Here is a 25,443-nt window from a genome sequence, read left to right as displayed (position 1 = left end):
TCATGGCCAAACTTGTTTTGCAGTGTTTAATATTCAAATACCATTTTTTATGTTCAGTGGTTTTCTCAAAATGTTTTATGCAAACTAGTATTGATAGAGCATACTTGAAATTTTATGCTCAGGTATGAAGTGAAGAATGTAAATTGCACAAAAGGATGACTGACTCTTGGCTGTAGCTTGCAAGTTGCTGTTGATAAAAGTGCTCCACAGCCTGTCAGTGTTTTTTCTTCTCCTCTGTGGAAAGTTTGAGTGCTGACACTGATTCACAACTTCTAAAAGTTTGGAAGCTTCCTACCTTCCTTTTACAGAGTTGGTGTCAAAACCCAGAACTGTGATGTGGAAAATCTCAGCTAAGTCTTGTGTTGTTTTTTTTATTAACTATATTTATTTCCATTGTTAAAGTAGTTAAAGTGTATGTCATGCCTGGCCTTTGGATTTGGTGGGATAATTTTTCTTTAATAATGTGTGTATATATTGATTTGATTTTAGATGATGAGGATGAAGAAGACATAGATGAAGATCAAGAAATAAAAGACAAAACTCTTCCCAAGTGGCATATTTGGTTGGATATTGAACATTCCCGGGAGGCAAGGCACTGGTTACCTTGGAGGCCAGATAAAACCAAAAAGGAAACTGAAGAAGATTGTGAAGATCCAGAAAGACAGGTCACTGTGATAAAATAGAACAAGGGGAGATGATAAGACTAGTTATCCCTTAATTTGAATTCATTGCCATGTTTGTGGATATTTTAGAAGAATAATACTTTTCTTTGTTTGGAAAAAAGATTTTTTTCTTTGAAAGTCAAAATTTGCCTGAGGTTTTGTGCTGAGACTTCTGAAAGCCATGGGAAGCTCATGGTAAACTTTGGAAAGTCTGCAGGCAAAATAGTCTGTCTTTGCTGTTCAGTGATTCCTGTCATCTGTGTGGAGAAATCTCACAGAAATATGTGTTTAAGAAGAGATGTGCATTAAATAAACAAAGATTTCATTGCCTTCAAGTCAGATAGTTGGATATTTTTTATTCCTTGGGAAATAGGTCAAGTCAGACATTGATCTTCAAATTTGAATGTGTTAAAAGGCCTATGAATAAAATCTTTCAGACCTTCATTTTGTAAGTTTTCTGTGGAGGTCTTTGTTGTTCATAGGCAAAGAAATCTCTTGATAGAAAATTTACAGTCTGTCTGGAAAAACAGATTGTTTGTTTAACTTGTCCATTTTTAATTTGAATAACATTTTGGTACTATTTAATGGTAATTCTAAATACTATTGATTTCAAAAGGTTCTTTAATTGCATAAATTGTTTAATTGCATAAAGTTTTGCTGCTTTTGATTGCATAAATTAATGGAATTTGTTTTAATTTGGATTTTTAGGTGTTATTTGATGACCTTGGACCATCTTTAATCCGGCTTTCTAACCCAAAGCTTCAACACCAACTGCTGTACTCTTTTTTGCAATTCCTGGGAGTTCCATGTACAAGTAAACTCTTTCCTTCCAGTCTCTATATTGCCATGGATGAAAATAACATCTTTGACAGTGTGCTTTATGATGATAAACCACTGACTTCTGTTGATTTTCCACTTTCTGGATTCAACAGTATTGGTCATATGGACACAATGCCACGAGGCAGACATCAGATAGGCCACTACAGAGAAGGAGAGGAGTTCATACAGAATGTCTTCCAAGTTCTGTCCCAGATATTTACAGGAAAGGAAAAATCTAACCTGGCCATTTGTTGGCTACAGTATGAAATATCTAAGGTAATGAGGAGTCTGCATATAATCAATGTTGTGATGTGTGGCTTTCTTCTGTAATAATGTTTATATTGAATTTTAAAAAGTCTTGAGGAAAGTTGTCTTGCAGGACTAAGTATTCAAATCAGGAAACGTCAGTTAAGATTGCACAAGGGGGAAAAAGAAGAAAACCAAAAACTCCTTTTCTTCAGAACATGTTAAAGAGTGGCATACCTGTAGCAAACAATTTTTTGAAGTTTTGCATAAATTTTATTATATGATAATATGTAATTTTGTAATTATATTATTAAAAATTGCTGTGAGAGGCTTTTTTTCTCCTTTCTGCTTCCATCTCTCTCAAAATATACTCTATTTATTTTTCCCTGCAGGTAATTCAGTGTCTCCAAGCAAAAAAGAAAAAGAAGCTAAAAGCACAAGGGAGGAAGAGTAAAAAGTTGGCCAAGAATTTCCTTAAAGCACCTGACAACCGAAACAACCTTTCTCTCTGGAGGCTCTATGCCTACCTGGAGTGGCTGCTTGGCAACACAGATGATTCCAGGAAGGTGTTTGACACAGCTCTTTGCACAGCAGGGACAGGAGGGTTGAAGAGTGCTCAGCTCTGCAGCCTCAGCCTGCTGTATGCTCAGCTGGAAGTGGAGCTGCTGGAAAGCCTGGAAGGAGCTGTCACCTCTCGTGCTGTTCATGTATTGACCAAATTGACTGAGAATGGACCCTTTGTGCCCTATAGTGGACAAGTGTCACCTGTGAATGTCTTGAAAGCTCGTAAAACATATGAGCATGCACTGCAAGATTATTTAAGTCAAGCAGCAGATTCTGGTCAGGATCAGGTCAATGATACTGATCAGCTGGTTAACCTGGTTGGTTGCTATGCACTGTTTCAGTATCTGACTGTTGGGATTGATGCTGCAGTATTAATATATACACAGGCTTCAGAAAAACTTGAAGTTTTTGGTTCACAGAAATGTGAAAATACAGGAGAGAATTTTGGCATTCTAAATTTTCCCACTGCTCTTGAAGCTGTCACACTGCTGCATACAAATTTGCTGAGATTCCACATGAAAATTAGTGTTTATCCTTTGAATCCCCTGCGAGAGGCACTGGCAGGGGCTCTGAAACGGTATCCTAGCAACCAGTCCCTTTGGAGGTCATACATCCACATCCAGAGGAAGTCTCACTGTGCCAGCAAAGCACGAAGATTTTTTGATAGTGTCACAAGGTCTACTAACTCTTTAGAGCCATGGCTGTTTGCAATCCAAGCAGAGCAAATGAGAAAAAAGCTCACAGAGAAGGTCCAGAGGTAACACCTTGCACCTCTTTGCAATTATGCTGTTTTGAATCTGTCTAATCACTCAACAGAGGAGAGAAAATGCTGTCACAGTTCTCATTTTGCAGGTGAAGAAGCTGTAGCTGCAAGAGCTGTAGCTCCAGCTGTAGCTGGAGGTTTTTTGCTCAAGGCTGAACAGTGAGTCAGTGGCAGAATCTTGAACAGAGTGAAAGCCCTGGGTGATAGCCTTATGTCCTTTCTCCTGAGCCAGATTGTGTTTGGGTTTGTTTGATTACTTGCTACTAGCATCAGGATGGTACACATTTCTTTAAAGAATTTTTAAATAACTAAGCCTGCTTAGATGGCCAGGATAGACAGTGAGTTTAGAAACTGCTGCATTTTAGTACTATAGCAATAAAGAGCATAATACAGAGCTGTGCTGCAGTTTCTGCCTGAGCTGGCTGCCCTACTTTACTCCTGAATCACAAATACAGCTGTGGCAGATCTGTTTCCATAGTGAGTCCTTGAGAGTTTAGTTTTCGTGTGGGGCTGTTACTAGGGAGAAGAGGCTGGAAATTCCATGAATTCACAGTTGTTTGGGCTCAGATTTTTTGCTCCTGAGAAAGGAGGAAAGGGTAGGAGATAAGGGGAACAAGGTACTTGTTCATTCTTAGAGCTTAACTATTAACTATTGTCTTCTCATTGTTTGGAGCTGCCTGTCCACTGCTGCCTTCCTATCTGCAGTGACAATGACAGCTTGGCTGTTTGTGTCTGCACATGACAGCAGATATCTGGGAAACAGATCCCTGGAGGTTTTACAGGGCTGTAAGCTCACAATATTCACACTTGGTGAAATTACACAGTTACCAGTATACTTTGAAATTATGGTGCAGCCACTTCTTTGATTGCTGCAGGCTGGCAACAGGCATTCAGACATGATAGTGATGTTCCTGAACTCAGTCTGTGTCATCCTAAATTCTTATAAGAATTCTACAGCCACCAAATGTAAAGGAGGATTGTGATTTGATTTACTGTTAATTTCAGACCAACACTATGATAGGTTTTCATTATTGTTACTTGGAACTGAAAATTTCAGAATTATTTTCTCAGTGAGGTTGAGTTCCTTTGCAGATTGTTCACTACCCTTATAGATTACATTAATAGGGGACAAGTTGGGTGTTGGAAGAGCAGAGCTGAACTACTGCAGCAGGGAGATGTGCCCTGTCAGTCATGGATAAAACTAATGTTTTGTGATGTTGTGATAAAATTAGAAAATGTCTGTGCTGTGTCTGACTATTTCATATTCTGGTTTGTATTTCTCCTTAAGCACATGGAATTCAGATGGAAAAATGAGCACAAAGGGTAAAACAGGAATGTTTTTATGTCACTGTTAGGTACAAGGTTTCAAATGTTTGACTCCTGCAGAGTAGGTTCCATAATTTTCCCTCATGGCAAAGGTCAAGATGAGGGGAAAATTACTTCAAAGACACAAGAAATAAAAGAGATAGGTCAGGAGCCAGGTGTTAGTCGTGAGTGGAAGCTGGCAGGCTCAGAGAACATGCACAGACAAGTGATGTTGCCATCAGTGCTCCAGTCTGTTTGTCAAGCTCAGGCATCAAAAGTAAGCCAGTCTGTATCAGCTGTTGAAGGAAATCAGTGCTTTGGTGAAAGCTGTGTACCTGCTTTTGTGTTCTGCCTGGAACTTAGGGAATTTGAATCTCTGGGTGAAAATTACTGCTATAATTGTGGTTGAAATCCAGAGCTGTAATTTTGACCTTGATCGAAGACCAATGTATGGCATTACAAAAGTGATGGGTAAATTTGAACAAACTTGCCCGGGCACCAGAAGAAGATGTGCTCATCCAGATTTGAATTTCTTCTGAGCTGTTCTGCCAAGCTTAGAATGATAAATTATCGAGGAGGCAGACTAAGATGTTTTAAGATCATATGATAGTGTATTCTTATTTTCAAAGAGAAATTATTTTTGAACATATTACATGAATTTTCACCAAAATACTGAATTTTGTATTTTTTTCCTAATTTTCCTATTTAGAAATGCATTGATTGGATTAGCAAGTGCTAAAAATCTGGTTTATAACATTGAGTTTATAGCACACATTACAAAAAACCTGGCTATACATGGTGCTGTGAACAGAGGCAGTGCCCTGTTCTTTACCCCTTGTTACCCAGATGTGGTCCCTTGGCTTGGATTTAAAGGACTGTTGTTTGTTCTCTGTGTTTCAGGGCAGAGGTTGGTGAAATACATTGCACTATTCCTGAAACCGGATTAACAAATCGGATTGTGGCTCTGTTTGAACATGCAGTTCAGAGTGAAAATGGTACCCACTGTCCACTGCTATGGAGAATGTATTTGAACTTTATGGTAAGAAGAAAAATAATCTGTTTTGTTTTGTTTTACCATATTTGGAATTCTCATCAACACAGCTGGAATACTGCTTAGAAAAAGGAATACTAAATTCTGTCATGCCTCTCTGATTTGCAAAGTGATATATTTGACTTGTACTGCTCCTTATTGTTGGGAACATTAAGGAAAAGGTAATTCATGTGGATTAGGAGTAATAGCTTCTGCCAGTGTAGTCTTAATATAGATGCAGACATTGTGTCTGTCATCTTACATAGATAAAAGTATATCCTGAGATACCAATAGATGTCAAGCTGCTTTCCAGTGGAGTGGACTCCAGTGTAAATTGGGTGCAGGAATTTGCACTTCCTGTAGAACTTGGAGGCTTCTGTCAGCTGATTCCTTCATCCCATTGCCATCCCTCTGGATGGCAGCGTGACCCTGTGGTGGATCAGCCACTGCTCTCAGTTCTGTGTGGTCTGCAGGCCTGCTGAGGGTGCTCTCTGCACCATGAGCCAGATCATTAACAAAGGTGTTCAATGAGATTGGTCCCATAGTAGCAGGGGCACTGCTGGTCACTGACCTGTAACCAGACTTGTTCCACACATCACCACCCTCTGGGCCCTCTTGGAGAGTTTTCTCCCTGTATGTGCATCCAGTTCTTTTGTCAGCTGCTCATTTAGGAGGCTCTTACAGGAGACAGTATCAAAGGCCTTGCTGAAGTCCAGATAGACCATGTCCACTGCTCTCCCCTTATCCACCAGGCCAGGCATTTCATCATGGCACTTTATGGAGTTGCTCAGTCATGACTTTTAGTGAATTCACACTGTCTGCTGCTGATTTTCTTCTCACTCATGTGCCTGGAAATGGTTTCCAGGGTTGGCTGTTCTGTCACCTTCCCAAGGCACAAGGTGAGGCTGACCTGCCTGTAGTTCACTGGGTACATCTCTTCCCCTTCTTGAAAGCAGGAGTGATGTTTTACTTACTTCAGTCTTTGGGTCCTTCTCCCAGTTGATGTGATCAATCAAAGATTGTCAAGAGCGACCTCTCAGTGACATCTGCCAGCTCCCTCAACACTTGAGGTGCAGTTCATATGCAAAATAAATGCATGGTAGGCAAAACATAGCTATAGCTTCTGTACTTGCCTTCAATTTTGACAGTCTTGTGATTCTTAAAAGCTGCATATAGAAGTTACATTAACTGGCATTGCAGTTAAATGCTGAAAAGCAATAATGTTTGTTTCTTCCATAGTTCCCCATGGAAGTACAGAAATAAAATTATACAGTCAGCTTTGCCATCTTGGTTTTCTTGCTGCTCCACAGTACAATATGGAAGATGAAAACACTCAAGTAATAACTTTCATTCCCCAGTTACTCTTCTGTTCATGTCCCCTTGTGTAATGAGTTGTCAGAGGGGGATCAGCAGTCGGAAGGCTGTGAAATAGAGAGGAGGCAGGGAAGAAATCTTGTTCTGTGTTTGAGAAGATCTCCTGTGTTAATTGTGACCATTTCTAAACAAATAAATGCTTGTAAATATTTTATACAACTTTGTATGTAGGAATGTACAAGTGAATTACTGTTATTCTTTGCAGATTAATGATGACACCCCAGTATGCACAAATACCAAAGACCAGCCATTATGTATTTTATCACTAGTGCTCCATTCATGGAAAATACCTTTTCCACAAGCACAACAAGGAGTATTTACTAGATGCTAATAAGATGGAGGCAAATACAGTAATAGCTTGGACTAGCATTGTTTAGAGAAGCAAAATCAATCAGAAACTTTTAAGTTTTCAGACAAAGTCATAGAAGAAGTTGTTCAGTATTACCCTAAGTTCCATAGGTCTGTTTTGTCTTAGCTGATGAACCATGGGTTAGGTGAGTGGACAGGGATGTGGGCTGGAGTCTGCCTGAACTGCCAGGCTCAAAGGCTTCAGTCAGCAGCATGAACTCCTGCTGCAGTGCCACTGGTGCTGCACCCCAGGGACTGACACTGGCACCAGTGCCCTTTAGCATCTTCAGTAGTGATCTGGATGGTCAGAGAGTCTGTGCCACCAGCAAGTTTGCATCTGATACCAAACCAAGACGAGTGGCCAAAGCACCATGTTCTACTCTTGGTCTGTCCAGGTTTCTTTGACTAGCTGAGAGTCCTTGTTCTCTTCCTTATCTTAAAAGTAAAGCCTTGAAACTCCTGTAAGACATCTGCAGAGTGTAATCTGACAAAATACATAGCTACCACAATGTATAATAAAAATGATTTCTCAACAGAAGAACACTGAGCTTTTCAGCAATAATTTCTTTGTCTCAGAAGTAATTGTTTCAGTATTTCAGCTATTACTGCACTGAAGTATGAATGTTTTTTATCACACAGGCTTCACTAGGAAAAAAAGAAAAAAGTAAAGGATTGTTTTATAAAGCTCTTCAAAACTGTCCTTGGGCAAAGGTAAGCACAGAAAACAAGTAAACTTGTCATCATACTTTAATTTTTGAGGTTCTGTATTTGAAAATAAAGTTTGGCTTTAGCAGTTGTTGTAAGAAGTTATATGCAAATGAAAGGAGAGGTTTTTGAGGCAGTAATGTTAGGATTTTCTGCAAATAAGAGATGTATCTTAAATGGAAGCATGATCAATAGTCACTGCAGTTTGTGTTTCAGGACAGAAAGGTGTTGTGTTGAAGCACAGCAGTAAGAAATCCTTTGTGATCTAGAAATGATGGAGTCTTTCAGACTTTTATCATGAGCATGAGATTATCAGAAATACATAGCTAAATAAAATTTATTTATGTAATAATACATAAAAATTATTGAGAGAACCTGCAACTCCTCAGGTAATGTCTGTATTTGCTGCAAATGCTCCAGTGCCTCTTGACCTCCATTTCATCTTTTTGAATAAAGTCACTCAGTATGAGTTAGAAAAGACTTTGATTAAACAAGCACTGAAGGAGTGCTAATTCTGTTCCTATTACCTTAAATAACACATGGTATTTCTTATGTTCTTGCTACAGTTGTTGCTGTCTACTTACTTTATACTGTGTTTCTTGCTAGAGGTAGCACAGGACATGTTCTTGCTGTCTCTGCAGGTGCTGTACATGGATGCAGTGGAGTATTTCCCCGAGGATCTGCAGGAGACGCTCGATCTGATGACTGAGAAGGAGCTGAGGGTGCGGGTGCCTATGGAAGAGCTGGATCTACTACTGGAGATCTAAAAGCTACTGGCAGTACAGAAGCTGCTTCCAAAGCTAACAATTAGATCCATTTTCATACAGGAACTCTGTTGGGACTTGGGTACTATGTACTTGACATTTTTTGTTGTTAAATATTTTGTATAAATTCCTATAAAAATGGAGTTCTACTACCTGCAAGTACTCTGGAATCAAGGATTGCATTTTGCCCTTAATAATGGATCCATTTCTCGGCAGTGTTGCTGGCTCCCACAGGACAGCCTCTTTAAATAGCCTCCTGTTGGAAGTTGCCTGCATTTCTTCCTCTCTTGTTTGAAATTACATTCCCCAGGGCTCAGTAGAGGTTCTGTACATGCCAACTATGGCTTGATGAGCAGCACAGGAAATAAACATCTGCCAAATGCATGCTCCACTGTCCTCCACTTGGCAGACTTCAGTAATTTCCTTCAGCATGGTATGGCTGTGCATATGCAGCTGCCAAGTCAAACAGCCATTACATCTGTACATATACTGTAAAAGCTAAATTTTTGTTTGAGCAGGCACCTATTTTGATATGTTTTGACAGATGACCATTTAAATGTAAATCTTCCTGAAAAATATACCTGAATATTTGAAAATTCAAAAGTAACTTGTTTCTTATGTATTAAAAATAGAACTGAGTGTATTAAAAATGAAAATGTGTCCATAATGCATCTCTAAGCAGCTCACTTCTAAACAAACTTCTGTAATTAATTACTGGCTTTGACTCAAGTCCAGGCAGTTGTTGTAAGAGAAGTAAAGGTTTGATCTGTATTTGATTCTCATCAAGAAGGCATAGTCTTCTATGATGATTTTAAAAGTAGCTTCTGGTCCATGAGGCTTTTAGCAAGCTCCTAGAGAAATAGTATGAAATATGGTAACAATTTACAGATACACTTATGTTATATATATTTTCTTAAACAGAACATGCTGAAACATGGAAAGGATTGTTTAGCATCCCTACTCTTGAGAGCCAAGGACTCAGAAACTGGATTTTCATCTGAAACAAGTATACCTGCAGCCACAGAATACCCTAAACTGCTTCAGACAGCTTTCATGAACAAACAAATTGTCACTAGCAGCACTAAAGCAACTGGGAGCATCCAGCTGGTGAGATCCTATTACACATGAATCTGTGTCTGAACCAAGACATAGAGCTTCTAGCTCAGGTTTGCCACCACGGTGCAAGATAGAATACACTTTAGTCCAGGCTCCATTTCATTTATTCCTTTCTAAAATTATTTTAAATATTGCAGGGAATATGTATAATTTAAAATGCCATTACAGCACTTCCGAAAAGCCTTATAATATTGATGTAGTTGCAAGTGATGCTGGTCTTGCTGTAATCAATTAGTCTTTTGAAAAATACAGTTAATTTTTTACTTTCTACAAAAATTACAGAGCTCCTGAATTGGAGGTAGAAGTTACTCTGTACCCTGCACAGTACCAGGACAAATTCTGCCTGTGTTTGTTAATGCTTTGCCATCACATGCCATTTCCTCTAAAGCCCTGAAAGGGCCATGGGGAGGGGGAAAAGCTTGATTGTGCTCCTGCTTAGTCACAGAGGAACCCAGGTTGAGAGGGACCTTGAAAGATCATCTGGTCCAACCTTCTGTAGCACAGGGAGCCTGGATGAGATTAACAAGCTCTCTGCAGTCACATTTGAAAACTTCCAGTGATGGCAGCAATGACTTCTGTATCCATCACTTCTCTGTTCTTCCATGCATCCTGTCCCAAGTCCTTTCCTTTGAAGTTTCTCCCAAAGCAGCACTTGGGCTGCTTCCTTCCTTTTGATGGTCAGAGGCTTCCTGGAGCAGGTCCTGCCTTTTAATTCAGTCCCCAGTAGCTTTCCTGTCCTTGTGGGGAATATACTTGCTGTTCACTTTCTCCTGATATTTATTACTTTTGTCTGGTCAAGTTCAGAAACTCTGGCAAAAGTGGCAGCAGTTAAATTCTGCTGCAAAAGCTAAGAGCTGAATTTTCAAAGGTGTGTTTTTCAATTCCTGGGGTGGCAGAGAGGGTACTAGAACAGAGTCCTTAGGTTCCTTTAATGCAATGCAGCTGTTCTTCAGGGAGCTGAACCCATCTCTTTGTGGCTGTTGCTCTGAGCCAGCAGTAACAGCCATGTTCCTAATAAAAGTGCCTTGCCATGCATGTCATACAGCTCTTCAGCCCCTCAAGCAACAGTGAGATCAACTGCCATGATTAGAAAGTGCTAAAAAACCCCTAGCTTTTTGTGACCTTTCCAAGGAGACAGATCTCCTAAGATTTATAAGAATGGGTAATAAAACTTGTTTGTCTAGCTTCAGATGAAAAACAATTCTATTTCAGGATTTCTGTCATCCAGATTAAATAAAGAATTCCATTCATCTGTAGGGTTCATTTTTAACAATGAGCCACATAATTTTTACAGAGAAGAATAAAATCTCTTGGCCCTGCTGCTGCCATTGTTGTTGGAGCACTGGCAGTGAGGGAAGGCATTGCTCTGGGTGTAACTCTCCACTCTCTGTTACTGGCTTGCATTTGCTCCCACAGAAAGTTCCTAGAACAAAGACTGCATAATGCAAAACTGGTTTGCATGTGGAACTTTTATATAAACCCTAAAGATCACATGTACAACATTTGGAAATGAATTCCTTAGAACTTAACAAACCCTTCACAGAAGAGTACTACACAGGATACTTGGTAAGTAGGACCTGCATGGCTACAATGGACAGTGGACACCTGGCCCCATGGGAATGGAGCTGTAGGCAACAGAATTGTCCAGGGGGAAGAATTCAAGGTTATGCTGTAGAACAGCAAGCCTGGCACATGTAGTTGGGATTTCTCTGTGCACATCTGCTGCATGCCAGACCCTGCACCTCCAGCACTGGGGCTGGTGCCTTAGGAGTGGGCACATCCTGCCATGGGCAGCATGGGACCCTTGAACCTGTTCCTACTGCTGGCTCTTTTCAGATGTTTATCTAATGAACTGAAATCCTTTTGGGAAAAACAAATTTATAAACTCTAATCTTAAAAGTACCCTATCCAAACATGTTTAGTTGTTTAAGGTAAGATTACTAATGAGCATCCATCTTGCAAGTGCTGCAAGTGCTAGAGATGGGTACCTTTAAAGTGTGTCTCACTGTTGCTCACAGTTGCATACTTGTCATTGATTTTCATGTATAAATGACTGATGACACTGAGGTTACTCAAAAGTGACACTTGTCCTATTAGCTCCTAAAAAAAGATATAAGAAGGTAATCAAGAACAACAGCAGTGGTAGAGTGGTTGTAAGAGACTGCTATGCCTAAGGAGGACTAAGAATTGGAGCATCTGCATGGTGTGGGTCACTGAGACAAGCACTTGGGTCACCAGCACTTTTTCTTGAGTCAGTGAATGCAACAGTTTCATGTAAATAGCAGGGTTGTGCCACCAAAACAGCTCAGTTCAAATAAATGTTTTATTGGGAAGTGAAAAGTTACACTGACTGAAACCCACAACCCACCAGCTTTAAACCTGTTCATGAATGCAAACTAGCTGTGTGGTTTACACAAGGTTCTCACCAACACAGAGAGTCTGTATAGCTCCCAAAGAGACAGATGACTTAAAGATACAATCCCTCAGGGGTTCCCTCTTGCTTTTTATAGAGAACATTCTCCTTAGACTTTTTGAAATCTTCATTCGTTACTTTCATTCTCCGCTCCCTCAAAGCCATCAATCCAGCTTCTGTACAAATTGCCTGCAACACAGGAAGCAAGAATGGTTACACTTGCTGTGCAACCCCTTCAAACCACACCCTCAAAGGCAGCTGCATCTTTCCTACTGCTGCAGTGACTGTAGAAGTGAGGCTGTTAACAAAATCTATGCTCAGTAGTTTGACACGGTTCTGTAGCATTAAAGCAGGCTGGATAAAGCCAGGTGGGCTGTCTGAAAGGACAGAGGTAGTCAAGAGTTACACCTCCCTGAGAGAAAGGGAGCATAGTAACAACAGTAATTTCCCTGTGGCAGGGCAGACACATCCAGCTGTGTGATCCTTCTGCAGGGATGAGTTTAAGCTCATGAGTGTGGTAACTGTAACAAGGGCTCTGCTTTAAAAAAACAGACAGGATTGCTGAAGCTTCCTAATATACAATTGCATTTTAATCTACCTTGCAACAGTTCCTAAAAATGCTACTTATCCTATCTTAAGTACTGTTTAAGATACCTTGCACAAGATTACACACTTTCCTTTTAGTTTCTACGTCACTACTTTAAAATTTCATATTCAGGTAACACAGGTACATACTCCTACCAGCACAAACTACTTCACAATTACAATTTTGATAATTTCCCATTTGTACAGCAGAGTACCTGGTACTCACAAAAGGCATTTTAAACCACCCCACTGTCCCTCGGTGATGTATGCACAGAAAATTGGGGAACAGTTCAGGTGACAATGGTTTTGGATGCAGCAAAAATAATATTTGATTTTTGCTTTGAAGTATAAACAATGGTGATGTGCACTGACCTTAATATCTGCACCACTGAGATCGTCTTTTGCCATAATCAACTCATCCAAAGTCACATCATCTGCCAAGGTCATCCTGCTCGTGTGAATCTGAAAGATTCGTTTCTTCGTCTTTTCATCAGGCAGAGGGAACTCTATCTTCCTGTCAATCCGTCCTGTGCCAAAGAGAAGTTCAGCCTTAGGTTTTCTGCATGCAGCTGTTGGAAACAGCAGGAAGAACACCTGAAGGGTTTAGCTGGCAGTAACTCTCAAGCTGGAGCATGTCCAGAGACGGGCAATGGAGCTGGTGAAGGGTCTGGAGCACAAGTCCTGTGAGGAACACCTGAAGGAACATCTGGGGAAAAGGAGGCTCAGGGGAGACCTTTAACACTGTCTGCAACTGCCTGAAAGGAGGCTGTAGCCAGGTGGAGGTTGGTCTCTTCACTCAGGTAACAGGTCAAGAAAAAATGGCCTGAAGTTCACATGGGGAGGTTTAGATTGGGCATTAGGAAAAATTCCTCCATGGAAAGGGTTGTCAACTATTAGAACAGGTTACCCAAGGAAGGGGTGAAGCTGCCATCCCTGGGTGCTCAAAGGAGGCACAGAAGTGGACTTGAGGATGTGGCTTAGTGGTGGACTTGGCCATGACACCTTAATGGTTGGACTCAATGACCTGAAAGGTTCTTTCCAACCTGAACACTTCCATGGTTCTACCTGCCACAATGAATCATGTCTTGGAGTAGAAAGCAAGGTCAGACTATCTCTTTCAATTCTGGCACAGTATTATCTCCTCTGTACTCTAACAGCACTGGGTTTGAACTTATGGGTCTAAAGCTAAATGTTGACAAAACCAGGCCAAACATACCTCAGCAATTTCATACAATGGAGGTATTTCAGCTTTTCCTTGGATCTCTGTGTCATTTTCTACCTTCCAATTAACAGACATTCTATGCTTTGGTACATTTTTAGTGGCCATTTGAAAATACTTCCTGTGCCTGCTCAAGCTCAACATGTCTCCCTCACTCATCCCCCAAATGGCAGGAGTGTGCCAGGTCAGTAAGGAGCAGCCTGCTTTCCCTGCACCAGGATCCAGGCTGGCTCTGGTAAAGCTTAGGCTCTCACCCCCAAAACACAGGTGGTGCTGCCCTGCCTTCCCCAGCTGCTGCAGGTGTGCTGCTGCTGCACACAGCCTGCTTAACAACTACTTAAAATGGCTGTGCCTTCTTAATAGAAAGGAAGAATATTCATATTGTTTACATATATATAAAGGAATTAACGTGCTTCTTCTCTTCCAAAGATTTTTCTCCTATTTTGAAGCTTGTGAATAGGTTCTGATTTCAACAGATGCAGCAGCATAGATGAGATAATGAATAAGAACAAGTTTGCAGTCTTTTTATCCACCTGTGTGTGTCCAGTTATGACAAGTCCTTCCACAAGAGAAGTGGCTTAAGCATACACAGCAGGGAAGTTCCTTACCTGGTCTAATTAAAGCTGGGTCCAGTGTTTCTATTCTGTTGGTAGCCATGATAACTTTAACATCCCCCCGAGAGTCAAACCCATCCAGCTGGTTCAGCAGCTCCAACATCGTGCGCTGGATCTCTCTCTCACCCCCTGAATTGGAGTCATACCTTTTAGGGAAAAAAATTAGTCAGAAAAAGCACTAAGTAACTGGCACAAAGGTGGGAGAGGAGTATTTTGTTTGTACACATCTATAAGAGATTTAAATAAAAAAATTAATGTTTATCCATATAAACAAAACATAGATTTCCAGAATTGCGTTGTGACATCTAGGTTAAGTAAAGAGACACTGAACTATGCTGGTAGCTAGGGAAGGTAACAGCCATCATGTGAAGGAGATCTGGGATTTTTTTACATGTTTGTTATATATTTGGAAATATCTTCCTCACACCTAACAAAATCAACATAAAAAGGAAAAAATCTAATTCTTAACAGCACATACATCCATACATAAGGCAGCAGCTAGCACTTTGGGCTGGCAGCACTTTGGGTTGGTAATAAACGTGTATTCTTCTTACTTTCTTATTTATTTAAAAAACACTGACTACTTTACAGACTATTTGCCCTGGACCATTCCAACAAACCTACAGAATTCTCAGAGTAATACAGTTTGGATATGGGCTGAACAACAGTTTAGTGTGGCACAAGCAATGCTTCTCCACGACATACACTGTGTAACCTTCTCTAAAATACTCTCAGAGCAGAAGTATTTAGCCACCTACTGAAGAGGCAAACAACAAATGGATATATTCTATATTTAAAATATTCTGCTTTAACATTGGATCACTTTAAGTTAATTACAGTATATGGACTTGCAGCTAGAGAATCCCATATACACAGTGTCTCTTTCAGGTTTTGACACTCTCCTGGAGATGCTGCCATGTAACAAGAGAAGAGAGGTTATCTCTGTCATGTCTATTTAGTATGAAAAGGCTGTGATATATTGTGTTTCCATGGAAGTTACTTAAGTGTTACTTGTTACAAATGAATACATCAAAACAGTGTATGCAAAGGGTAGCAGAGCAAAGGAAGCGAGTCTCAGTACAGCTGCAAAAGCAGCATTTCTGTAAAGCTGATTGCCCCTGGCACCCCCCGTGCACTGCACCTCTTGGTGCCGATGGCATCGATCTCGTCGATGAAGACGATGGAGGGCGCGTGCTCCTCGGCCACGCGGAACAGCTCCCGCACCAGCTTGGGGCCGTCCCCCAGGTACTTCTGGATCAGCTCCGAGCCCACCACTCTCAGGAACGTTGCTGAGGTTTGGTTTGCCACCGCTTTGGCCAGTAAAGTTTTGCCTATTTTCAGTTGGAAAGAAATGTTGTGATTAGTTTGCAGAGAAGGAAAAGAAAAAAGCGCCCTAACAAAACAGTTGTACGAAATTTGTGACAGACTTGGCAATGATTTAAATGCCAACCAAGTGTAAATTATTTAACTTGTATTATCTCAGCACAGGTGTTGCTGACTGCAAAATACCTGTGCCAGGTGGGCCATACAGAATGACTCCTTTGGGTGGCTTTATTCCCATCTCTTCATAATATTCAGGGTGGGTGAGAGGAAGCTCCACAGACTCCTGAAACACAAGAAAAACATGTTTTTGTAAGACTGAGTGGTCTCCAACAGAGATCTGTAGGGATCTTCAAAACAGCAATAATGAAAGCAGTGAAGGCAAAAAGCACTAAACTGATTTCAAGACACACATCAAACAGTATGACCCTCTGCTGCCTCCAAATGTAAGGCAGACAAACACTCCACCTGCACAAGTCTTCCTATTGCTCCCACCTGACGTGTGGTGGAGCAGCAGTGAACATTCCCCCTCCTCCATCCTCAATGCACCATCCCACATGTAGAACCCAGGAGCTCCTGAACCCCAAACAACCAAGGATGACCTTGGGGCCAGGGAACTATGAAAGGGTGCCTTCTATAAGGAGTTACCCAATACCATCGATTTTAAGAGCATTTGTGGTTTTAGACACCTACCCAGATCAAAAGGGCTGAGTTTTAGCATGGTTCAGGCAGAGTTCTGCTGGTAGGGAAAAAACCAACTGACCAAACACACCCCAACCAAACAACAAACAAATGCAAAAACTAAACAAGCAATTGCCCTGAAAGACTAAATCCTTAAGCTAGATTGGATGGCATCAGACACTCAAAATAGCCTCTGCAGTTTGTACAATTTAACTCTCATCTTGCAACAAATGAGACTTTACCTGTTGCAAAGTAATAAGCTATTAGAGAGATTTTATAAGCTCTGGGCTCTACAGGTTCCTGAGCACTGAGAAAGGTTCCTGTGCACACAGCCTCTGGTGACCCGCTTAAAAAATTGAGTTCCACGAGTCTGCCTAGTAAAATCTAACAAGGAAATGCACTACAGAAAGGTAAAGGACACCACTCCAGGAACAGCAGCCAGTCCTGCTGCTTCTCTTCTCAACTCCTAGCACAACAGTTACATTGCTGGTTAACAGTAAACGAGTACAACTGAATACCTTGATTTCTTGAATTTGGTTGTCAAGGCCACCAATGTCAGCGTAGGTTTCTTGAGGAGCTTTCTCTACTTTCATCACAGTCACTAGAGGGTCTGTGTCATCCATCAGGACTCCTATCACAGCATGAACCTAATTCAAGAATTAAGAGTTGTCAAAGAAGGCAAGCAGCATTTTAATACAAGCTAAAGTCTAATCCCTATGCCCACTTATTTAGGTGTGAAATAAATAGCATTCTCTCTCCTGAGGTATTCAGAAAAATAAAGCCAGTTAAAAACAGTACAAGAACTTGTAAGAAACTTGATTTGATAAAAACAACTCACCTTATGATTTAGCAAAACAGAGCAGCCTGGCTCTAGCAGGTCCTTGTCCACAAAAGACAGAATACTGACATAGTGCTCTGATCCCACAGACGTGGACACGATGGCGTGGTTGTCATCAATGATCTCCTCCAAGGTACCCACGGACATCGGTGTTCCTCTCAGGTCATCCACCTTGGACCTTTCCTCCTGTTGGCAGCAAAAACCCAGGAAACAACTGAACAACACAGGCAAAAACACTCTTGTACAACACTGGCTCAACAACTCAGACAGAACACAGCAGAACCAGTCTTTCCTATTGTTCTACTGCCCCAAAAAGACAGAGGTCAGTAACAAAACCCACTATTAATTTAGTGCTACCTTATGGACACCATTCATATGGATGGGAATAACTAGAAACTTCTCTCTCTGTTGATGGATATCTGTGAGCTGTACTTTGAGCATTAACAAACAAAAAACTCCCATGGCTTCATCTGTAGTGATCTGTGCTTGGTCTAAAACAATTTAGCTAATTAATGAGGAATTTGATAAACCTGATATGTTTGCATGAACTGGCACACTGCTGGTACTTTATCTCACTGCTCTGGTATGAAGCAGCTCACATTAATTAAGAGCATTTACTGTAACATTAGAAGTAACATTTCACTCAAACCTCACCTCTTGTTTCTCTTCCAAAGGCTTCATCTGTTCTTGATTTCTGATAAACTCTTCCTCCATTAAGAGGTAATCTTTAATTCTCTCCAATTTCAACAACTTGAGTCTGCACTGTGTGTGGGGAGTCACTGCAACCAAAGCAGAATACAGGATTTCAGAACAAGTTTGACATGGCACCAACTAACCACTAATTCATTACCAGAAATCCTGCTTCATTTTCCTGACTGTAACTTGTACCTTACTTGTCCCACTGTAACTCCAGGTGAAAAACAGATTTAATGTTTCCCCTTCATTTTCATTCAGCTCAATTTCTCTGTCTCTTACCTGGAGTTTATGGGCAGCACCTTGCAAAACTACAATTTTATTCTGTGGGGAGCTTTTTTATGTTAATTAGAAATAAAATGACATTTGGCACTGTGTTAGTGACCTCCACAGAGGCAGAATGCTTACCCAGAGGGAGTTTGCTGGCAGCATCTGGTCCCTTGGTCTTCTTTTTCTTTTTCCCCACTCTGGTTGGAACTGGAGGTTCATATTTCTTCTTCTTGTCCTTATTCATAAAAAGAATGCAATTAAGAAAAATGGGATAATAACAAGTAAACAATACACACAGGTGTTAAGTGCACAGACTAAAAAAGGGCTCAAGGTGGACTTCATAACAAAACTTTCTCTTTATGATCTCTAGCAAAAAGCCCAAAAAAACCATTACTCCTATTTTTTTAAGAATGTTCAAAATTTTTTTCTCCTGCTTATTTTACACCCCTCTAATTTAAACTTCTGCCATTTTTCAGTGAATATAGGACATGGAAGGCTCAAGCCTGAAGTAAATCACAAAGAAAACTAATAGATGACACAATGAGAAAAATACTGAATGTCCACCTTCCTGCTACTTTTCAGTCAATAAATCAGACACACTCAGTTTCCCAGCCTAGTCACTGCCTGCCATGTGCACTGAACCTTCCTTTTCCAAATGAGACCAGGGAGGCCCCTGATGTCCCCCAACCTGAAGTACACTCCTACTGCAGATCATTGTGCAATGCCACTTCCAAGCCAGCAACAGCTCCCTAAGTGACAGCTTGAAGGCAACTACTCTTTCCTAAGTCGACACATTTATAGTTTGGTTCTTTTTTTAGAAAAACAAAACACTGTGAAATTTCAGTTTTCTTAAGCTCCCTTTTTTATTTATGAACAACACTTGTTTCCTCCAATGTACACCCAGAAAAGACATTCATCAGATCCAGCAAGAGTATAATTTTATACAGTTCCAAATACAACAATAATTTCTAGAAGTAAATTTAAGAAGCCTATTGCAGCCAGGCTCTGTAGCATCACACCCGTAATTCATTCTGTAGGTATTTATTTGGGTTTCAGTTACCTTGTCATCCTTCTTGCTCCCACCAGGCCCGTGTCCACCACTCTGACTTTGACCCTAGACAAAAGGTAAAAAAACAAACGACAAAAACAATAATACAGGTGCAGTTCTATGAATCGAGACGCCTGCGGGCAATTTCACGTACAGAAATGCCGTAATTGGATTTCTCCTGTCTAAACAAAGCGCTGACTTATTTAACTTATTGTCCAAAACCAAAGAACCGTCCCGCCCGGCGCCCCCGCCCGCGCTCCCCCCAGGCCGGGCCGCGGCCTGCAGGCGCCGGCGGTGACTCCGCAAAACGCCGGGCGCCGGCGGCGGAGCCCGAAGGGGCGCAGGGCCCCGGTTCGGCGCTGCAGTCAGAGCCGGCTCTGCCCCCCGAGGCCGCGCTCGGTGCCGCGCTCGGTGCCGGGGGTGCCCGGGGTGCCGGGGCCGCTCTCACCATCGCGCCGCGACCGCCGGCACCGGCACCGCCCGCACCTCACAGGCCGCGTCACTACGGGCAGCGGCGAGGGACACGCGAGCGCGCGGGGCCAAACGCGGTGTGGCGCCGCAGCGGCCCGCAGGGGGCGCCCTCGCCCGCGGTTTGTGAGGGGAGCGCGGCGGAGGGGCTGCGAAAAGTGGCAAATCTTTAAAGTTCCAGTGGGCTTTTCCTTCCTTCCGTCTCTCGCATCAGCTGGGCAATATAAAAACGTTTTTGTGTGTGCTGTTAGAATTGTTTTTCTTGTGGCAGCGCTGTAGGAACATGGGTGAAATTTCAAGAAATCCTTCCCTCCATAAAAACATAACTTTTGTACCTACACTGAGTTGTACCGGTCTGGGGTGTTCCTGGGAAACGCAGGAGAACCTGTCAGTGCCCGCTTCTGACGTTCCCAAGGCACAGCTCGGCCTGAGCTCGAGCCCGATTGAGCCGAGGCAGGGTCGGGTCCCGCCGGTTCCACCCCGCTCCTCGGCACCGGCGGCGCCGCCCGTGAGCGCGGCCGCAGCGGCGGCGGCTCCGTGACTGTGCCCGCCACGGCCGGAGCTCCGCTCCTCCGGGCTCTGCAGGTTTCCCCTCTGCTTTGGGCTGGGAGGGCATCGCTGTCAACGGGAAGGTTTCAGCCAGGATGAGGGCATAGCCTGAAAATACCGCCAGCCTGCTCTCACCCAGTCAACCAGCATATAGATCATATTTACATCCATCAGTGTTCAGTGTAGGGATCAGAGCATTTGCAAAAAGAGGTTTTGGTTTGCAGCAGACAGTAGGAAGTGGATTGCTTTGCTTTGATGTTGTATTTTCTTTCACACTTTCTCTAGAATTCCTGTCTGAGTAGGGAACTTTATTAATTATTAATGTCACTGGCTGAGCTGTGTAGAAAGGCGTGAGGTTTTGATCATTTACTTTGGTTTGGTTCCATTCCTTCACAAGGGTTACTGCTGTGCACTGTGAATTTAATTTGATTTATCTATTGTTTTTATTGTTTTATGAATTAGCTGCCTTTTTGTTACAGTATCAGCTGTTCTGTAACTTTTAAAGGCATTGAAACAAAATTAAATATAACAGGCCTTCTTTGCTTTAATAACATTCACTTTTTTGGAGTTTACAGTCTTACAGGATTGCACCTGTATTTCTTTTAACCTTACAGTGTAAAGATGCTAGAACATTCTTTCCCTCACAAAATTCTTCCTCCCTTTAACCTCCCTTTAGACCAAGATAGACCCATATTTATTCCAAATTATACCTGTAATTGGTAGTTCTGGTTATGATTGAGAATTCTTATCACTTTTTTCTTTGGAAAGCCTGATTTTAGTGCCATGTAGCTTTGCAGACATTTTAACTGTGAGGATTATGGCATAAACTGACCTAAATGGTAGGGGTGTAGGATGAGTGTAAAACTGAACTTTCCATTTACAAGCTGACAAGACAAATTTGTGACATCTATTTGTTTTTTTACTATTAATAAATATTAGGAAATTATATATGGAAGCAAGTGTAAAAGGATGTTGGCAAGATTGTCTCCCACCTCATTCACTTAAACTATGGAACAGCTGTGACAGAAAACATGAACTGCAGGAGGAGAAAACTGTGTTTGGGGTGATCTGGTTAATGGCTTCAGTTTTTGGGGTGAACAGTGCTGGCAAACTGGAAGTGAAATAGAAATGGTTCTGTAACCTGGCTGCTTGCCTTAACTTTACACATCCTGAATTTTAGTTTGGCTGCAGAGTACAGATAATGTCAAATTAGGAACTTTAAACAATAAATATTGTATAAAAAATTAAAATGATCCAAGGGCCTCTGATTTCTAGAGTTATTCTTACTAGAAAAAACAAAACAAAACAAAAAAACAAAAGAGTAAGCCAGGGTAACAGGAAGGAACACAGAGTCCTTGTTTGTTAAAGATGAACATAGCCTCAGGGGCACCAAAAAGCTCTTCATATAAAAAAATACTGAGACTTGTTCAGAGAGGGTGGGGGCTTTTGTGCTTTGTTTTTAGTCAGTGTTTTCTACCCCTGTTCTTTTTCTGCAGCAAGCTTACTGCTGATCTTTTAGGCATACTCTAAAGCCCTCAGCTCTGTTCCCAGGCCTTTGAGGAGGGAGAGGGCAGCTGAGGGCTGGGGGACATTTGGCTTAGGATTAATAAATAGCAAAGAGGTTTATTTTCCCTTTGCACATACAGGAAATTACTAGGATAGCTTATGTGGTTGATGTTAATTTGTCTTTCTTAGTATATGTCTAGCTGCCTAGAGCTTTTTATGTTTGCATAAAATGAAATAAACCCACAGATTGGAAAAATACTGATCTTGCTATTGCAGCTACATATAGTGGGTTGAGTTTTCAAAAGCTGCAATTTGGACACCCTCTTTTCATAAATGGCTTTAAACTTACATCAACTTCAATGAATGAATAAAATTGCAAGGGTTTAAGGACTATTTGATTTTTTTTCTTTTAGAAAAGAAAAACAAAAAGCATGTGTCAAAGTAGCAAATTAACCATTAAGCTTCTCTGCTGCCTATAAGTTATTGAAACAGTTCAGAAGTGGAAGGTATTCCTACCACCTACTAATTGGCAAGTAACAATGTGAAGGATAATTGTGAGCAGAATAGTAATCCTTATGGGCTCCTCACAGAAACAATTCAGCATAAGTTCTCTTCCAAACTCAAAATAAGACTTCTCACCTTCTGGAAGTCTTTTACTTTATACTGTCCATCCATGGGACTATGGACATGACTTTTAATATTAAGGTGCTCAAAGAAGTGCCTGATATCAGGCAATGATTGCTTCCTCCTTCTCCCATAACCAAATATGATTTTTAAAATGGTTTTAAAAACAGGGATGTCACCTTCACCTCCACTGTTTTTCCTGAAGTCTGCACTGTACATTTGAGCCAGTTCATTTTCAAGGAGTGGAAGCCAACAAGCTTCAGCCCTAGCTCCATCAATGGCTCTCACTGAAACCCCTTGATGTGAGTTGTTGGGTGTTCACAAAGATGACATTCCCTTAGAAAAGCTTCACCTGATGGTTCCTGACTCGAACCATCAGTCACAAGTTCTCTGCTCTTCCTTGGCACGGTGGGTGTTCCTCAGCTGGGAAGGGCTGTGGTCCTTTGCCCTCCTGGTGTCTGTGCCTGGCTCCCAGTGTGGGTGAGAGCAGCTCCAGCACCTCTGCAGTGACTCTGCTGCATCCCCAGGCACGAAGAGCCCTCACCCTGCCTCTGCTTCCCTGTGCTGGCCAGGCTGCCAAGGGAAGGGAAGTATAGGAAAAGAAGGCACCTTGCTGATTCCTTGTTTCTCTGGAGAGCCCAGATGGATGCCCATCTTTGGTGCAGCTTCATGGCTGTGGATTAGCATCAAGCAGCTGCAGCAGAGTAGGAGGTAAGGGCTGCAGCCATGAGCTTATCCCTCTGAAACAGCAATGTGTGTTCCCACCATTGGTGGTACCAAAACTCCAGTGAGATTCTTCAGCTACTCCAATTGAAGCAGTTTGCAAAGTGCACAGATTCTACTGTGCATTGGAAAGAAGATGCTAAAGTAGAGGAGGAGTCCTTACATTCTTACTTCCTAAACAATTTCAAAATTACATTTTCTGCATGGCTAGAAATAATCTGGATGAACTTCATGTTCTTGGATATGCTGTCCTCCATTTACACAACCTGAGTTGGCATTTATTATATTCCTAAACATATTTATGCATAGTTTACTGTTGTAAAATTTTATTTCTTGGCAGCAACCACATTAAAGTAACATTTAGGTACACTAAAAGATGATTGTCTTGACAGCATTAGCTACAGACTTGCTTTGAAGTTTTGATTACTACATATTGGTTAGAACAAGGTCATATATGAAAGGTTGCTGAGACCATTCTTTAAAATACCTGATGTACTTAATTTTAACAATAACAAGTTTAAGAGATTTATTAAATAAACTTGGAGTACACTGTAACATTTTCTGTGAAAACAGAATTAAGTTTTTTTCATCCACGTGGAAAGGCAACATATTTTTTTAGTTTAAAAAGCAAGTAGAATGAGTTGACAATGTTGAAGTTTTTTCTCAAGCTTTCTTTGAATAAAGAAATGAATTGTAACCAACCCTTGCCATAGTCTTATTTTTGGAAAAAAAACAACCCCCAAACACTTGGCAAAGAGAAATGTCAAAATGTCCAACCAGATATTCCTAATTAGCTTTGTGAGGAAGTGACGTTTGTCCATTTTCCAGATTAACAACTACCTTAAATAAAGTTGAACAAATCTGGTTTTGGTTCTGTAGCCAAAATGACCAAATTTAATATATCAAAGATTTATTTGAAGGGCAAATGATGCCAAATTGAATAGAGTAGAAAAAACAATTTCTATCTGCAAAGGACAGAGTTCATTTTGGCACACTGTTACAGTTGAAGGAAGGTATTGCAGTAAAATGTGTGTATTTGAGAGAGGGAGATCAGGAAATGAGGAAAAACTATCAACTGCTGAATAGCAAGAATCATAAGGAAATAGAAATAGGTTTTTGTTTTTTAGCTAAATAATTACTAAGGAGACAGCTGAGCAGTACAGCAAGTGTTCACTCTCAGAGCTGTATTAATCCCACTGTGCTTTACTACAGCATAAACAGGATGGCATAATTTTTAGTTCCATTTTCTGTTCTAGGGGCTGAGGTGTGCTGGCACATCATGAAGTCTCTGTCCCATCCTGTTTGCCTTCTGGCTGTGGTGGGTGTTGATTGGTGCCACAACTAATATGTTTAATTTTTTTGCAGTATCTATTAATTTGGATAGCTCACCTGAGTTTCTGGCTATTGACTCATCTGCATATCAACTCCCACTGATAATGTGTGGTTGTTATGGTCTGATTACCAATGAAAAGCAGAGTTCTTGGAGCAGGAATTATTTAGAACTAGACAAACAGAATTCAAAACATCTGAAGTGCATGAATGTTTTCAAAAATTTTGGTAACAAAACTCTTGGGAATCTTTCCACACTGTAGCAGACTTTGACACCTTGAATATTTTTTTTCAGAATACCACAGAAGTAGTAATTTTATTAAAAATTCTGTTTATAATATCCTATGTCTTTATGTGATATCATTTGGAAGTCTCAGAGCAACATACAATTCCCCTAAGTTAAGCCTCCTAGTCTTGCAGGCAGGCTGGTAGCTGAAGGAGACTGCCTCAGTCTTACCATCCAACAGCTGAAGTGAAACTATTTCTCCCTCAGTGTGAGAAGTATCAGAGACACCTCACCCACCTGGTGGCAAATACATTCCCATAAATGATGGCAAAGTTTGGCCCAAAGGATTCCAAGGAGTGAGAGCAGAGCTAGAGCAAAGTGGAATCCTAAGCCCAATGGAAAGCAAGTGTATGAAGAATATACCTTTCTCTCTTTCTCACTGTGCAGAGGTCAGCAAAATACCAGGTAGTGTGGCTTCTTGGTAAGAGAAGATCCTGTGATACTTCAGCAGTGAGCACAGAATGATGTTGCTATGTTGCTTCCTTGTTGTGTGGCAGGAAAATGTAATAAGAAACTGATTTTTTGTAAAGTCTAACATATTAGCTGGTTAAAATTCTGTGGAGTTTTCGGTAGCTTTAGGA

At 41.2% G+C, this 25,443-nt stretch overlaps 2 protein-coding genes across 2 annotated transcripts in view; one reads left to right on the top strand and one right to left on the bottom strand.

Moving 5' to 3' along the window:
- NRDE2 (NRDE-2, necessary for RNA interference, domain containing) overlaps positions 1-9,267 on the top strand; it is a 28,327-nt gene extending 19,060 nt beyond the window's left edge. The window contains exons 9-14 of the mRNA XM_058806750.1: positions 490-665; positions 1,371-1,757; positions 2,120-3,048; positions 5,260-5,398; positions 7,751-7,822; positions 8,458-9,267. Of these exons, the coding sequence (XP_058662733.1) occupies positions 490-665; positions 1,371-1,757; positions 2,120-3,048; positions 5,260-5,398; positions 7,751-7,822; positions 8,458-8,583 (1,829 nt within the window). The 3' untranslated portion in view covers positions 8,584-9,267. The remainder of the gene's footprint in view (positions 1-489; positions 666-1,370; positions 1,758-2,119; positions 3,049-5,259; positions 5,399-7,750; positions 7,823-8,457) is intronic.
- A 2,734-nt stretch (positions 9,268-12,001) lies between these two features.
- PSMC1 (proteasome 26S subunit, ATPase 1) lies at positions 12,002-19,883 on the bottom strand. Its single transcript, XM_058806378.1, has 11 exons — positions 19,826-19,883; positions 19,390-19,443; positions 18,468-18,564; positions 18,021-18,145; positions 17,367-17,552; positions 17,047-17,175; positions 16,037-16,133; positions 15,669-15,858; positions 14,522-14,673; positions 13,067-13,221; positions 12,002-12,298 (listed from the first exon to the last, which is right to left on the bottom strand). Exons 1-11 carry the CDS (start codon positions 19,826-19,828, stop codon positions 12,164-12,166), a joined length of 1,323 nt encoding a protein of 440 aa, XP_058662361.1. The 5' UTR covers positions 19,829-19,883; the 3' UTR covers positions 12,002-12,163.
- Positions 19,884-25,443: the final 5,560 nt, after the last annotated feature.

This window comes from Ammospiza caudacuta, chromosome 6, assembly GCF_027887145.1.
Source record: "Ammospiza caudacuta isolate bAmmCau1 chromosome 6, bAmmCau1.pri, whole genome shotgun sequence".
In the NCBI taxonomy this organism is placed as follows: Eukaryota; Metazoa; Chordata; class Aves; order Passeriformes; family Passerellidae; genus Ammospiza; species Ammospiza caudacuta.
The sequence above is the reverse complement of the archived record's forward strand: the minus strand, read 5'-3'. Positions and strand labels throughout refer to the sequence as shown.

Excerpts from the sequence above, each read along its gene's own strand:
- PSMC1 (XM_058806378.1), bottom strand. Across the intron at positions 17,553-18,020 it reads CTTTGGAAGAGAAACAAGAG|GAGGAAAGGTCCAAGGTGGA; the intron begins GTGAGGTTTGAG and ends TGCTGCCAACAG. Across the intron at positions 17,176-17,366 it reads CTGTTTTGCTAAATCATAAG|GTTCATGCTGTGATAGGAGT; the intron begins GTGAGTTGTTTT and ends TTCTTGAATTAG.